Source organism: Gekko japonicus, unplaced genomic scaffold, assembly GCF_001447785.1.
Source record: "Gekko japonicus isolate JY-2015 unplaced genomic scaffold, Gekko_japonicus_V1.1 scaffold321, whole genome shotgun sequence".
In the NCBI taxonomy this organism is placed as follows: Eukaryota; Metazoa; Chordata; class Lepidosauria; order Squamata; family Gekkonidae; genus Gekko; species Gekko japonicus.
This window is the reverse complement of record NW_015169181.1, coordinates 844,674-860,853: the sequence shown is the minus strand read 5'-3', so window position 1 is coordinate 860,853 and position 16,180 is coordinate 844,674. Positions and strand designations below refer to the sequence as shown.

Below are 16,180 nucleotides of genomic sequence, written 5' to 3'. Positions count from 1 at the left end.
TTATGGGATTGAAAATATGTACTCTAGTCTAGCCAGCAGGACACGAAAGCAGATGACAAGGAGTAGGGAAGTGGTAGATTGGCCTTGAATATGAAGAACTGTGATCACACATTTCATAAAAACAACCCAGGATTCCTACAATTAGACACAAGTCAGTGTTCCCTCTAAGCTGAGTTAGTGTGAGCTAGCTCACAGTTTTGTTTGTGTAGCCAAATTGCTTGCTCACAACTTTAATGCCAGTAGCTCACAAGGTAGAATTTTTGCTCACAAGACTCCACAGCTTAGAGGGAACATTGACACAAGTGGCATACTGGGGAAGCCAGAGCCAATGGAAGCTGCCGCTGGAGGTGGTTTGTGGTTTTTAAAGAGTGTTCACCAGATCTAATGAGAGCAAAATTAAAACATTTTCTTCAACTCCAAATGTTAATGTTCCCCCATCTGATTTTAAAAGCGTTCCCTACAACCCCCCCCCCGTCTGCTTGAGCACCAGACATCGTGCAGCCAGAAGGAGCCGAGCCGAGGAATGCTTTCACCAGGGTGTCGGTAGGGAAACCCCCCCCCTTGTACCAATGTGTGGCCGTAGTTAGGGTCGATATAGGTGACTAGCACCCAAGAACTGTAAACCGCCCAGAGACCCCTACGGGGGTTAGGGCGGTATATCAAGTCGAAGGATAAATAAAATAAATAAATAAAATAAAATAAAAATTGAAACATTTTCATGGGCCCCTAAAAGGATCGTGGGCCCTATAGGGACTGTGCCTAATGGGTAAGTCGACCCTGGCTGTCTCAGGCCTCTGCCTGGAGGCACACTGCTCTCCTGAGCCCACTCCACTCCTGGAGGAGGTCTTTACTTCCTTCTAGGTATCTGCGCTGCCACCAACTGGTCATTTATCTCCCATTTATCTCCCTAGCATTCTGTGTTGCCACCACTACCTAGAGCCTGCATCTCCCACTTGCTCCAATTAGCTACTGCAGGGGTGGCTTACCGCACTTCCCTGGTGCTTTTAAGTACATGAGAATATAAGAGAAGCCAATGTTGGATCAGGCCAATGGCCCATCCAGTCCAACACTTTGGCACACAGTGGCCAAAAATACCAGGTGCCATCAGGAGGTCCACCAGCAGGGCCAGGACACTAGGAGCCCTCCCATTGTTGCCCCCCCCCAAGCACCAAGAATATAGAGCAATACTTGCCCCGGAGTCCCTATCTATACCTTGTATAGAAGTAACATACTCAAGTGGGGCTTAACATGGTTATGGGGAACTAACATTCAAATAAATTTGTTTAAAAGAAAATGACTGAACACATACTCCACACAGCAATGGATCGAGCAAGAAAAAAAGTGAAGGTGCATACATGCAGTCCTTTGTCCCTCCTTTGGACACACCCTAGCTGTTATTATTCTAGGGTGGGCTCCTTACTTTTAAAATTACAGCATCCTGTCAGTCATTCATTACTTGGAGTTTTGTCCAAGCTGCCTCCGTGTGGTAATGGCAGCCATCCAGATGGAGCTCAGGTGTGAGAACTCTTTCCTGCAAACTATCCCTGGATGGAATCAGCAAAAACGGACTTCCAAAAACAGACCCCAGTTCCTCTTGTGTCCACATAATCTATCTCCTTTCCATGCCAACCCCCTTAAGTCAGTCCTTCTCCTTCTGTCCCCTCCTAGATATCACATTTCTGCCAACTTGTGAGGTGACTCTTTGCTTGTACTCTGCTGGCTATAAGCATGTGCACAACCAAACCTTCAGTGCTTGAGAGAGCCATCAACTTGATGGGGAGGCCTGAGATCAATTGCCTTCTCTCCCATCCCCTGCCCTTTTTCCAACAAAAAACCCCTCTGTGGAATGAATGGGAGGGCTTTCTAGGCCCAGAACTCCCAATAGAGTGATGTAGCCCAAAGCAGAGGAAATTTTGCCACAACGTTTTAACTGTGGTTCCCAGATAGACTGTTGGTGTGGCATCATTGTCCCTGTAAATCATTTGTCTTTCCCTCCCATACACTGCTGAAGCACATGTGTGCATAGGTTAAACACTGCAAAAAGTAATCTTGAAAAACTTGTAGGATTACATCAAGATCCTTTTAGTGCGGAAGGCTCTTTATGCTCCTGTACACTGGCAACATCCTACCTTAAAAACACTTAGAACCATTCAAAATTGTATTTTGTAATGTCTTATTGCCACACATGTGTGCGCTGGTCATGCAGAGGAATATAAATTAACTGAAAGTTGTGCCACACTGGTAATGAAGATGGAACGACGGAAGATTCTTAATGTCTCGGTTGCACTTTGGAAATCTGACCCAGAAATTCAAAACTCAAATTCAAAACTGGGAAATCTGAAGGGGAGGAGAGGAATTTGGGGGAGGAAGATTACTGATGGTCCCTAACTGTCAGTCCAGTGGCCTGCAACAAGAGAGAGTGCATCCCAAAAAACTATCCTAGAATCCCAACACATAGAGGTCCTCAGTGCATGTTTCTTTGAAGTCTAATTAGTGCGGGGGAAAGGGTTTCTTGAGGTCATGAAGTTTTAAACAAATGCTCTACCGATTGACAAAAATCCAAAAGCCAGCACACAAGCCAGCCATTCTGGATCCACAGCAAAATCTCCAGAAACATTATAGCAGATCTACCAGCGGTGATCCCCCTCCACATAACTGGTCTCCTTTCCGCTCTCCTTGCTCACATGCCTTACTCGTGGATTTATTTCATCATCAGCTACCTTTATTGTCATCACAACGAAATTACAAAATGTATTTATTTAATCTCATAGTTGGAAAGGACCACCAAGGTCATCCAGTCCAACCCCCTGCCAACGTGGGAACAACAACTACAATATCCCCGACAAATAGGTATCCCATCGACACTTTAAAACCTCCAGTGGCAAAGAATCCGCCACCTCATTGTATTGTACTTACCAGTCTTCTGGATTTCTGGAAGCTCAGGAGCGGAGAAAGGCTTGGTTAACCGTTTCTCTTCCCGTCGTTTCCAAAAGAATCTTGGTTGTATTCTGCAGACCCTTGTAAATTTTCAACACCTGCTTTTTAACCCAGAGCTCACTCACTGGTATCTCTTGAAACAGGCAGGCCAGCAGTGTGAAAGACTCACTGGGCACAGGGCAAAGTCTAACTTCAGACATGGATCAATGACCCGGAACAGGAGACCTTCTCCACCCTCCCTCTTAGGCCTCCGTTGCCAGGAGTCACCTGCTGGAAAAGGGGAGAACTGGGCAATGAGGTGGCTGCGGACACTGGATCTTGTGGTGTCCTCTCCTGGCACCCCAAAATTTCAGCTCCAGCAAAGGGTTCTCTTTTTATTGTTAGCAGTGCCAACAAAACAAAGCCTCCTAAGAACATGAGAAAAGCCCTTCTAGATCAGACTAGACGTCCATCTAGTCCAGTATCCTGCTTGACACAGTGACGAACCAGTTGTTCTTAGTCTCTCAGTGCCAGGATCTCCCCAAAGAAGATCTGTTGTTTTGTAATGCAGCACCTTGGAGAATGTCTGGAGAAATAAAATAGGCAAACATAATTCAAGTCTGTTTAAAAACATCCAGTTAATTGCAGGTGGTGGCTTTTCAAGCTGTTGGATCATTATTTTATTTCCTTTATTTATAGTCTGCCTTTCTTGCTGAGACTCAAGGCGGATTACAAAACTTAAATTAAAAAATGCCATTAAGAAAAACAGCATAAGACATGCCATAAACAACGGGACAACTAGATTACAGAAACTGGGGGTGGTGGTGCAGCAGTTGGATTGCAAAATTAGAAATCAGTGCAGTACAAACAACGTAGTACAATAAAAACTGTGCAAAGAACTACAACCCTGTTATTGGAGAAAGACTGACTGCTCTTGTGGACAAAGGACAAAATCCAGGAATACTGACTCTCCCAACCCCCCCAAAAACATAAGTTTCATAAGCATGATGGGATCGGTTCCTCACACAGTGCAAATGCTCTGCAGGGATCAAAATCCTTGTCTTTTGAGTCCTTCTCTCTACTTTCGATGAAAGAATTAAAATGAAAAGGAGGCCACTTATAAAGCGGTGCTGATATGAAGATTAATCGAAGGCTCGTGATAATTATGAGAATAAATGTTCCAAGGTTCTTGACTGATCAGCAAGTGAAGACGAAAAGATTAAAACCTCCCACCGATTTATCAAAAGTGTACTGGAAGTGACAGGCCAGGACTGGGCTTTGTACCGTTACGCAACAGGCCGACGTCTTCAAGAAGAGCTATAGAAAGTCCTGCATTTCTACAGTGACGCTACGCCAGTCTGGATGATCGGTCCCTCGAGCTCTGTCTGGCAGCCGCTCCTCCAGGCCCCGGGCAAAGAAAGGCTTTCCCAGCACCAATGAGAGTCTTTAATTCGGAGATGCCAAGGATGGAAGTGGGGGCATTCTGTGTGAATAAGTGAGAGTGTCGCTGACTCACGACAGACGGCCCCTCACCGAATATATGGGGTCACTTTGCATCCCTGTTCGCTGTGCTGAGATGCTGTATAGCTTTTAACTGGTCCATCTTAATGAACAGTTCCTGTAGGTTCAACTTTGGGGTGTTAAGCTATATAGTGGATCCTGACCTGCCGCTCAGCTCTGCCAAGCGTGAGGCCTTTCTCCAACCTTTCTCCCCCGTGGCTCTGCTGCTGGGCGATGAGCCACTTCCGTTGGAGGGAGGCCCCACAGGCTTTAGGGGAAAGCACATGCTTAGCTGTACGGAAGTGGTAAGATGCTGACCAATGTGTGGTCTGCCTGCTACTCGTTTTTCCCCCACTGGGAAGGCCGCTAAACTATCAGGACTCAATCCTGGCAGAAAGGCTGTTTACATTCAGGACAAACCAGGCCATGATCCGATTTGTTTCAGTAACAGAACCACATCAAAAATCCTCAGCCCGTTGTCTGAGCAGGTTCAAGGAAGGTTTGGGCTTCGGCCCACAACACAGGCAGGAATCTGGGATTTTCCCCTTCTTTTTCAAGGAGAATGTATTGTTAAAACCGATCTCTTTTAGTCCAGGGAGCCAAGCCAATCCTAGTTTCTCTTATTCTTATCTCTAGATTAAATAGTAATGAAAGCTAATCAACCTGAGAACTTTCCAACGATAACACTGAGCAAAGCCAAGCTAGCGTGACCCTTGTAAGAGTTCTTTGCAGATTACTGCAACATTAAAAGGCCTTGATCTAATAAAACTCTGGATTTAGGGCAGTTAGCCACACAAGAAACCTTCCACAGAGCAGGATTTGGAATGCTAGCTGTTTTCACACGGCTGCCAGTTCAGGCAGGCTCTTCATCCATCTCTTCCCTGCAGCAAGGTGGGAAAACACAGTTAAAAGAGTGACATGGAATGACCCTAGGACTGCATTAGCTCCTTCCAAACGGCCACAAGAATCCAAAGCATACTGCTCTTCTCCACTAGTTCACAATTTGTTTCCAGGCCCAATTTAAAGTTCTGGACTTTTAAAGCCCTGCCCTGCTTTAAGAAGCCAGTTTGGTTTAAGAAGCCAGACTCTAATCTGGGAGAACCGGGTTTGATTCCCCTGTCCTCCACTAGCACCTGCTGGATGACCTTGGGCACAGCTGTTCTTCAAAAAGAACAGTTTCTGCCAGAGCTCTCTCAGCCCCACCTACCTCACAGGGTGTCTGTTGTGGGGAGGGGAAGGGAAAGGAGTTTGTAAGCCCCTCTGGGACTCCTTTGGGAAGTGAAGGGTGGGGTATAAATCCAATCTCTTCTTCTTCTCTAAGAACAAGGCAGTTGAGCAGTGCTTGCTCGTAGTCTGAAATCAGCTACAGAAACTCGTATGCTCTTGTTAGCAGATGGGTAGGCACGCCGAACACGGCTTTTGGTGCTGTGGCCCTCATATTTTGGAATCCCTCTCCAACTTCTGGAGATTTTCAAACACCATCCTGTTCCGGAGAGCATTTGATGAACTTGTTACCTGACAGCAGTGGCGTGGTGCAGCAGTTAGCATGTTAGGCTGTGGCCTGGGAGGCCTGTGTTCAAATCCCCTACTCAGTCATGAAGCCCACTGGGTGACCTTTGGCTAGTTTGCTAACCCACCTCATAGGGTTATTGTGAGCATAAAATGGGGGAAGGGGAAACTCTTCCATGGAAAAATGTAATAAACATGACATAGGCCGTGTTCATACGAGCTGTTTTGGGCAGGGAGAGGGACGGATCGGGGCCGCAGCAAACGGGCGCGATCCCACAGCAACATCTGGGAATCGTGCTGTGCCCGTTCCCAGCCCATCCCAAATCCGCCCCTACCAGACAAAACCCGCGGCAAAAAAGAACCACCTACCTAGGTGGTTCTTTACGAAAGGCCGCATCTCCGCTGGCCGTAGGATCGCCGGCGCGTCTGTTCGCCGGTGCATCCCCGGCCCCCGGCCGTACTGCGCATGCTCGAACATGCGCAGTTAGACAGCCTCCCCCTCCCATTCGTCTCTTCCTTCCCAGCATCTGATCGTGCCGGGGAGCAACAGTGCCGCGGCTCAGGGGACCATGGGATCCCGCCGCGGCGTCTCTTTTTTGGTGCGGCTTTTAAAAGCCGCACTTTGCCCAGTGTTTTCCCTGCCGTGTGGCAGGGGCCATAGATGTTTTTCTGCTGTTGATTTTCATGGCAGACTTTACTGCTGGTTTCACAGATTTTTTTTTTTTTTAATTGGAGCTCTTACTGGTATCTGCTGAACTGATGACTGATCACACTGCTAATTCCTGTTGTTCAGATTTTTGGGGAGAGTTGTATTGTGTCGTTTCAGTCTTGTGCTTAATCTTTAAAAATATATATATTTGTAAGCTGCCTGACAAGTCACATAAGTAAATAAATGCCCTCGCTTCTAAGCGCACATTGATAAACCCCTGGAAAAGAACATTCTTGATATGGTAATAGATCTGGTTTGATCAGGAGTCTTTGTGTGGTGTCCTACCATTGTCCATCAGTAAAATGGCACACAGAAAAGAACCTAGATGGAAATCATATTTACAATCATGGCACAGGTGCTTTTTCGGGGCAGTGTTTTATCCGTGCACATAGACAGCATAGAATAAAATGATGATTGCATGAAACGATGAAGTTGGAAGCTGCCATACGCTACGTGGGCTCCCAGTTTCCAGTTTCAGATGTTCTCCTCAGTACTTGAAACAGAATTAAAGCTGAATGGAGAGGAGTGCAGAGCAGAACTCTGGAACAATAACAGAATGCTATGAGGGACATCCACTTACCCCCCTTTCTTTTTCTTGGGTCTTTGCAGACATCTCTTTATCTGGGCCCTCTCAGACCTTGGCTGCGGAGTTTGCCAAAGCTGCGGAAGAACTCAAAAGTGCCGCCGTGGCCGTCCGGCTTGGCAAAGTAGATGTGACGGACCAGAAGGGTTTTAAAAAGGAATTCAACATCCAGGACTTTCCGACGCTGAAGTTTTTTGTCGATGGCGATCGGAGCAATCCCATTGACTGCAAAGGTCAGCAGCCCGGTTTCGTGACCTTGCAGGTGCCCCGTTTCCTCACTAGAGGGCAACCGGGGCTGGCTCAGAGTCACGTCCAGGGATCGTTTCAAACCTTTGAAGCAGCTGCAAGAATATAGAACAAGGGCAAGAGTGTTCTGGGGGTGTGAGGAGCACCCTGGCTCGTGGGCTGCTTCCTGTCCGGAGGATTCCCTCCTGCTCCAGCATCAACTCAGTAGACATCCGTCTGGTTTAAGTCCCCTTAGGAGGTTACGAGCCCTGACCTGGGTAGCCCAGGCGAGCCCGATCTTGTCAGATCTCGGAAGCCAAACAGGGTCAGCCCTGGGGAGTACTTGGATGGGAGCGATGTTCCCTCTAAGCTGAGTTACTGTGAGCTAGCTCACAATTTTTTAGCCTCCGGCTAGGGTTGCCAAATGAAATTCGTCTGGGAGCGGGGGGCTCCCAGACGGCATCCTCCTCGTGTGCGCGCGCGCCCCGCATGCATCACCCGGAAGTGACGTCACACGCTGGGGGCGGGGCGACGCCATTTGAGGGGAAAACAAAGAGTTTTCCCCTCAAATGGTGTCGCCCCCCCCGATTCCGCGGGAGCAGGAATCGGGGCTCGAAACCAGGGGGAATTCCGCCCCCCGGGGGGATTTGGGACCCCTACCTCCGGCTCACACATTTTTGTCTTAGCTCAGGAAGGAGGGCTCCAGAGCAACCTAACTTATGCAGCAGCCAAATCTTGTATGCCAGTAGCTCACAAAGCAGGATTTTTGCTCACTAGACTCCACAGCTTAGAGGGAGCACAGGACGGGAGACCTCCAAGGCTGTGACATGGAGGCAGGCAGTGGCAAACCATCCCTGAACATCTCTTGCCTCAAAAACTCTATGGCAGGGATGTCAAGCATGTGGCCCGGGGGGCTGGAACTGGCTCAGCCAGGGCTCTTGTCCGGCCTGCGAGCAACTGGAGCAAGAGAGGGAAGGCAGGAGGCTGCTCGGGGGGGGGGGGGGGGGGGGGCACAAGGGGCGGCCCGTACACAGTGAGATGTATTTGGTCAAAGCTGTCAAAAAATGAAAGGAAATACCGTATTTTTTGGACCATAAGACGCACTTTTTCTTCCAAAAAAAGTGAGGGTAAAAGTGTGTGCGTCTTATGGACTGAATACTGAGCCCCAGGGTTCAGAATATTTTTTTCCCTGTTTTCCTCCTCTAAAAACTAGGTGCATCTTATGGTCAGGTGCGTCTTATGGTCCGAAAAATACGGTAGCTAAAGAGTAGGTATGGTGATCCTTTGGGGAAAAAACTAGCTTTGCATAAAATTAAATACATTTATTGGGGCTTTTGTGGATTCCCCAGTAAATAAATTCCTTTCACTCCTAGGAATTGATTGCTTTAGGCTGTGGAAGGTCGGTAGTTCAGCACTTCGAGACCTGAGTGTGCTGCATGACGGAGTGAGCTCCCGTCTCTAGTTCCAGCTCCTGCCAACCTAGCAGTTCAAAAGCAAGAAATTGCAAGTAGATAAATAGGGACCACTTCGGTGGGAAGGTAACAGCGTTCCGTGCGTCTCGGTGTTTAGTCATGCCGGCCACATGACCACGGAAACGTCTTTGGACAGCGCTGGCTCTTCAGCTTTGAAACGGAGACGAGGACCGCAACCCTAGAGTCGGATTCGACTGGCTTTCGAGCAAGGGAAACCTTTACCTTTACCTTTGAGTTTAAAATAATATTGTTAATTGGGTTTGCCTGTGTCCTTTATAAAGTTTATATCTCTGGTACCTGGCATTTCATTTTATGGCAGACATGGCCCAGCCCGACATAGTAACTTTTATACTATACCAGCCCTCGTGTCAAACGTGTTCAACACCTCTGCCCATACGTCAGCTGTGACTTGACAGGACTTTCTGTCACCACCACCAGAAGGTTAGGAAATGAACAGCATGGTTAAAAGTTACCTCTCCTCCATTGCTTCTCCACTCAACATTTCAGGAATTTTTTTTATACCCGCTCTCTCAAGTAATGTGTATTTTGCCTGAACATGCAAGGTATTCCAAGTAGTCCCTGTTAGTTGCTCCCACCCTGCCTGATGCTTTGGGGGTTTAGGCCCAGTTAAGTTGTTTGTTGTGTTTTAAAATTCCCCTCTTTTTTTCCTTTTTGGGAGAGGGGGGAATCTTGTTGAGAGCCAGTGTGGTGTAGTGGTTAAGAGCAGTGGACTCTAATCTGGACAACGGGGTTTGATTTCCCACTCCTCCTCCACAAGCAACCAGTTGGGTGACCTTGGGACAATCACAGTTCTCTCAGAGCTCTCTGAGTCCCACCTACCTCACAGGGTGTCTGTTGTGGGGAGAGGAAGGGAAGGTGATTGTGAGATACTTTGAGACTCCTTAGGGTAGAAAAAAGCGGGGTATAAAAACCCGTTCTTCTTCTTCTTCTGCATTGCTGGTGTGCATATGTGCACTGGTGAAAGAAGAATGCATTTGTAATCACAGATGGTACTGATATTAGATATGCACATGCACAGTGGTAGAACATAGAATCATAGAGCTGGAAGGGACCTCCAGGATCATCTAGTCCAACCCCCTGCACTAGGCAGGAAATTCACAAATACATGATAAAGGACACCTTGATGCATTCATACGTATAGGGCGATTTCTCACTAGAGCTGCCTCGCAGCGCAGCCGCCGTTTGCCTCGACACAAACATGTAAATTTCACACCTGAGGCTGCGGGGCTGCATTTGACCCGCGGCGTCGCCCGATTTCCTCCGCAGTTTCGTGATCCTCAAAAACCAGGATCACGAAACTGCGGAGGAAATCGGGCGAAGCTGCGAGTCAAAATGCAGCCCCGCAGCTTCAGATGTGAAATTGACAAGTTTGTGTCGAGGCAGACAGCGGCTGCGCTGCGAGGCAGCTCTAGTGAGAAATCGCCCCCAGTCATATCAAGATTACTTTTTTGCCTGCTTTTATCTGTGTGTGTGTATGTATGACAGTAATGTATGCATGTGTGGAGGGAGAGAAAGACATGAATGAACTGGAAAGTCTGGCCGACTGCACGTGCTCCAACTCCTGTTCTACTTTAGAAATCCCACCCACCTCCCAGACCAACTCAAGACAAGGGAAAAGTTTGCTCATCTCTCATTTTACTGGTGTGGGAACAGGCACATCAAAAAGATGGGCAGGAACTGGAATGTAAAATAAACAACCTTGTTCAGAGTGTTGGTTATGAGTGGACTTTATGTTGAAACAGTACGTCAAAACGAACTCATCTTGTATAAATAAACTTCACCAAGGTGTGAAAAGTAGGCAGGGTGGGGTGTATCAGTCTTTTTGTATTTGAAAAGGATTACCTACATAAACTGAATTATTTTTAATAGCTCGGGAGTTGACTGTTCTCCATTTCCAAGTTGGGGGGAAAAAATCAGTGGCGGTGCTGAGGAGGCCGGCCGCATAATACATGTCTGCACCTCTCTATTACCCTTGTGCACAGCATCTGACACTTAATTTAATGAAGTAGACTGTTCAATAAGCTGTGGAATGGCCTGAAATCCGTTTGGATTAAACTGCTAGTCGATATTTCCGCAGAAGGAACGGAGGGCGTCTCCAGATTAGCCAAGTAAATCTTGGCAGTACGTGCTCTTTTGCAGGCTTGACAGGAGAAGCGCCCAGGCCTGGAAGGAACACGTGGGGGGAAAGCTGCCGATTAGGAGCTAATTGGCCACGCAGGAAACTACCTGGGGAATTTTCAGAGGCAGAGCTGAGAATTAGTTGCTCAGTTGTCCGGCTCGCCTCTGATGATCTGAGCAAAGTGATGCTGAAGAGCTATGTAGGAAGGATCTCCTGAAGACACATTCACAATGTTTGTTGTGTTCTGGGTTCTCTTGTGCAGCTGTTGAACACCTGTCTGCCGTGCAGTATGACTACATTACTGGTGTGGTCACACCACTGGGGCTGGTGTCATATTGGTGCAGGAGACAACCTTGGACAAAGAGGGCTGGGAAATGGGGCCAAAGAAAGGGGTGGTTTTGGATTTCTTGCCCCATGCTCGTTTGGCCTCCAGACCCCTTTCGATTTGCTTTCTCCCTTGTGCATTTTAAACCTGTGATTCTTCACTTTTGAGCCATTTTTTGCTTCCATTTTTTCCCTGTTCAGCATATGCATTGTCCAGTGTACAAATGATGTGCACTGAACATATAAATGCTGTATGAAAAGCATTCAGTTTGCATACACAGTACAAGGGAATTGGCAAATCCAGCATTGGAGAGCAGAGATGCAAAATCATTCGCAAAGAAAATAAATGAAATTAATTCTGGAATGTCCTCATCCATGGTGAGAATCAAGCATTTCTTTTAGCAACAATCTCTCTCTATAAAATAGGGGTTTCTAGAAATCTTTTGTTCATTTCTCAATCCAGTGCATTGTTATCCTTAACAAATATTTTAAAACCATAACATATCTGGCCCTTTTATTTTTAAAAACTGCAATCACCAGTGACATTGAATGACTCTAGTGGAAATAAAACCTAGCAGAAGCTAAAATTTTGAGGGTGAGGCAATTAAAAAAATCAGAAGAGGTAGAGGAAAATAAAGTTTTAAATCAGATCTCAGCAGTGGTTAGGTTGGCCCAGCAAACCATGTTTTTAGTTGCCTTTCCTGAACCTTTACGGCTGGCAGAAAGTTATGAATCAAATTAAAATAATAATTTCTGCAAAACTCCAAAGAAGAATTCCCATTTTTTCATAAGCGTTCAGCTGATTACTACTGAAAATGTATTTAGGCTCCGGTCACACGGGCAGGAAACTGCGGGGGGAAGCGTGGCTGTTTGCAAACTAACACGTGGTTAAGCGATCAGACCACCTGTGGATAACGCGCGGTTAAGCGATCAGACCTCCCGTGGAGGTCTCGTGGGTAGGGAGAGGTGCTGATCACAGGACACGCCTGCGCACAACGAAGAAGCGTGCGGTGCGGCAAACTGGTTTTCCTTTTTTGTGTACACGACGAATGCGCATGCTCCGTTGGGTGTGTGTGCGCATCCACGGAGACTTGGGGGAAAGAAACACCTTTTTTCGCAAGGGGACATGGGCGGGCGCCGGATGCCACCGGAAACGCGATCAGACGCCCGCCTTGCCCCGTGGTTTCCGGAAACTAGTACCTCTGAGGTATTAGTTTTTTGCTGCGTGTTTTCGGCAGGAAGCCTTGGTTGTGCCACGGAAGCGCTACGCTTCCCAGATGTGCCGGTGAGATCGCGCCCGGAAAATCCGCCTGTCTTCCGTCTCTCTTGCGTGGCTAATGTTCCGTGTGACCGCAGCCTTTCTCTGTCTGATTTTGTCTGCTCCTGTTTATGCTTCTCTATTACCTTACTATGAAACCCATGATGTGGTATGACTGGGAGTAAAAGGGAATCGTATGAAAACATAAATCTTAGCAAACTGAAAATAATGCATTTGGGCCCAGCTTTCACTAAAAAGACTTCCAGGTAGATTCCAGTGTGGGTTAAATCCATTATAAAACAACCAAGCACTATTTCTACTCCAAAATGTCAAGAGACCCTTTCTACTCCAAAATGTCAAGGTAGGCAGCTTCAGATGACCCAGCTTTCAACGAAACACCCATCTGAATACTAGCATATATTGCTGTGGAACCCCAAATTTCACCCCCAGTTCTTCGACAGCTAGATGGCAGCCATCCTATTTATAATCAAATTGCTCTTAGCTCTGGTGTATCATCTGTGTATTTTCATGCTGACGCACACCAATAGATCCTTCCCTTTCTGCAGGAGTCAGAGAGGCCTCTGCCTTCGTCACATGGGTAAGACGACGAATAGGATCTTGCACTACACATCTTAATAGCACAGACCAGGCGAAATCCTTCATTGACCCTGAGGGGATGACCGTGATTGGCTTTTTCAAGGTAACCCTTAAATTAAACAAAGCCTTAAACTAAGTGAAATTAAATGACGTTGCTGCACTATAATGGGGTGGGGTTAGGGTTACGAAGTCTGTGTTGGAAGATACCTGGAGACTTTGGGGGTGGATCCGGGAGAGGGGAGGGGCCTCAGCATCGTACAAGGCCATGGAGTCTCAGAGCAGCCATTTTCTCCAGGGGAGCTGATCTCTGTCAGCTGGAGATGAGTTGTAAAAGTGGGAGATCCCCAGGCCCCACCTGGAGGCTGGCAACTCTAGGTGTGGTGGGGGGGGAGTCATGAACTTTACAGTGTGAGGTCTTTACAATGCTGAGGAATGTTAGAGGGTTAGGGGAGGCTATAAAATAGAATATGGCATTTGAGACTGCTCTGAAATTCTCCTTATCCACGTTTATCCCTGGAATTTGGGAGTTCCAAATTACCCAGGCCTTTTTCTGAGGTAATAGGTATCTTCCATCGTTTTCAGCCTTTATGGGCCAGTTTTTGTACGAAGCCCCACCTAGGCGTGCTTAGCTGTGAGGTTCCACTTGTTCTTGTCTGTCTGTTTTTATTTCTGCAACCATGCAGACTCTTCTTTTCAGGCAGACGCAGCTCCCAATTAAAATCCGTTCTGTTTTGTAATTAAAGCCAGTTGCTGAGATACACAGTTTGGGGTTTTACATGGTTGGTTTTATGTCACAGAGTTTGTTTTTAAGCCGTCCTTCTCCCGAAGAGTTTGTGGTTCTCCCTTTCCCTCCCAAGTCTCGAGCTGCCATTCCCTGTCCTGGTCTTGTGTCGCGCCAACTTAAAACCCCTCTTTTGCCAACAGAGCCCTCAAGGAGGGGTGGGGGAGGTCTTCTGCAATTCTGCAAGGAGCACCCCAGAACTCCCTTTTGGGACGACGACCAGCGATGAAGTTTTTGCCCACTTTGGCATCAGAGAGGACATGATTGTTATCTTCCAAAAGGTACTGACCATGGCTCGCCTGTTCTCCAGAGGGCTCACGGTTCTTCTCTGTGTGGTCCTCCCCTTCCCATTTTATCCCCACAGTGACCCCGTAGGCTAAGCGTTGTTGACCACCCCAAGGTCACCCAGTGGTCCTTCATGGCCGAGTGGGGGTTGGACCCTGGGGTCTCTTCTGTCCAACATTGTGGCACGACACTGGTGCATGCCGGGAAGGAGAGGAAATGTACCTTCCCCTCCCCTTTGCCCCTCTGGTGCATGCGTGTCCACATACTACCATGCCGCCCACTTTGGGTACGCTCCCTTGTCGTATGGTTAGAAGCAGGGCTATTTTGGGCAGGAACGCACAGGAACGGAGTTCCGGCTGGCTCCTGAGTTGGCCAAGCCCAGCAAGAACTCATTAGCATAATAGGCCACACCCAACAGCAGAAACTGTTGGCTGCATTAGGGGTGTGTGGCCTAACATGCAAAGGAGTTCCTGCTACAAAAAAAAGGCCCTGGGTTTTGACCACTAACAAGGTAAACAGAATAAGAAAGGAAAGGTGGGTGTGGCTGGATGACCACCCTTCTGGTAACATGGGGGTGCGGCCTAATGGGCTAATGAGCTGTGCTGTCAGGGGTGTGGCCTAATATGCTAATGGGTTTCTGCTGCTGGGTGTGCCCTATTATGCTAATGAGTTCCTGCTGGGCTTTTTCTACAAAAAAAGCCCTGGTTAGAGCGTGGCCAGCATGGTCTGAGCCATGGAAATATGGCATCTTCTTTTCATGGGTGAAGCCACCCAAGCACTTCCTTTGCATGTAGAAGGTCGCAGGCTTGAATCCCTGGCAAGCTCGGCAAGCACGGTTCTCCTGTAGGAAGGCTCGGAGAGACCCGATTTCACTCTAGAGGGTCTGCGCTAGTGAGGATAGGGAATAGTGGGCGGGTGGGCGGGATCAGTGATCCGGCTTCGTGTGTCACTTTCTAGAAAGAGCCATTGCGTCCAATGAATCAGCTCCCCATATTGAGAGCAATGTTCCCTCTAAGCTGAGTTAGTGTGAGCTAGCTCACTGTTCTTTAGCCTCCAGCTCACACGTTTTTGCCTTAACTCAGGAAGGAGGGCTCCAGAGCAAACTAATTTATGTAGTAGCCAAATCACTCACTCATAACTTTGATGCCAGTAGCTCACAAATTAGGATTTTTGCTCACAAGACTCCACAGTTTAGAGGGAACATTGATTGAGAGTAACCCTGGTCTGCTTTGCTGGTAAATCTCATGTCTCTTGTGCTCAAGGGGAAACCTGTTTACAGTGAGGCTGCTGAAGGAGGCAAGCTGAATGACGCGGAGCTGACACGACTGATTAAAACTTTTACCATGGATTTAGTCACAGAATATAATCTGGAGGTATGCGCCCTCGTTCATTCCTGTCCAAGGTGCTAGAGTTCAAACCTTCTGGGAACCCACCGTTCTAAGCCGAATCCCAAATATCTGTGTGTCTTCTCGGTGGTGAGGGCTGAGCACGCGAAACTTTCCAATGTTTGCTTTTTATTTCAAACGCTTCTTTTCCTTTTCATTGCATGTGTTCATTTTTTGTTACTATGCCTAATGTGTGATGGGTCTTTATATGTATCCCACCCCCCATTAATTTGGAAGCAAAGGCATCCCAGCGGAAGAGGATCCCCAGCTTTCCTGGGTGCAGGCACTTTTGGAATTCTGAAAAAGGGAATTTAGAGTGCCTGCAAAATATTATGAAGTTTTTCATCGCATGTAACTTAAATTCGGCAACGCTTGTTATATTCTCATAGGTTGTATACTGTCTTGTGGTATTCTGTTGTGTTGATAATGTTTGTGGAATGTTGAATGATAAAATAAAAAAAGTTATTAAAACAAAAAAAAAGGGAAACGGACCCCT

The 16,180-nt window shown here is 47.4% G+C and overlaps 1 protein-coding gene across 1 annotated transcript in view; it reads left to right on the top strand.

The window, feature by feature from the left end:
- The window catches only part of PDILT (protein disulfide isomerase-like, testis expressed), a 34,315-nt gene that overhangs the window by 7,291 nt on the left and 10,844 nt on the right, over nucleotides 1-16,180 (top strand). Inside the window, exons 4-7 of the mRNA XM_015416110.1 lie at nucleotides 7,244-7,450; nucleotides 13,203-13,336; nucleotides 14,158-14,295; nucleotides 15,562-15,672. Of these exons, the coding sequence (XP_015271596.1) occupies nucleotides 7,244-7,450; nucleotides 13,203-13,336; nucleotides 14,158-14,295; nucleotides 15,562-15,672 (590 nt within the window). The remainder of the gene's footprint in view (nucleotides 1-7,243; nucleotides 7,451-13,202; nucleotides 13,337-14,157; nucleotides 14,296-15,561; nucleotides 15,673-16,180) is intronic.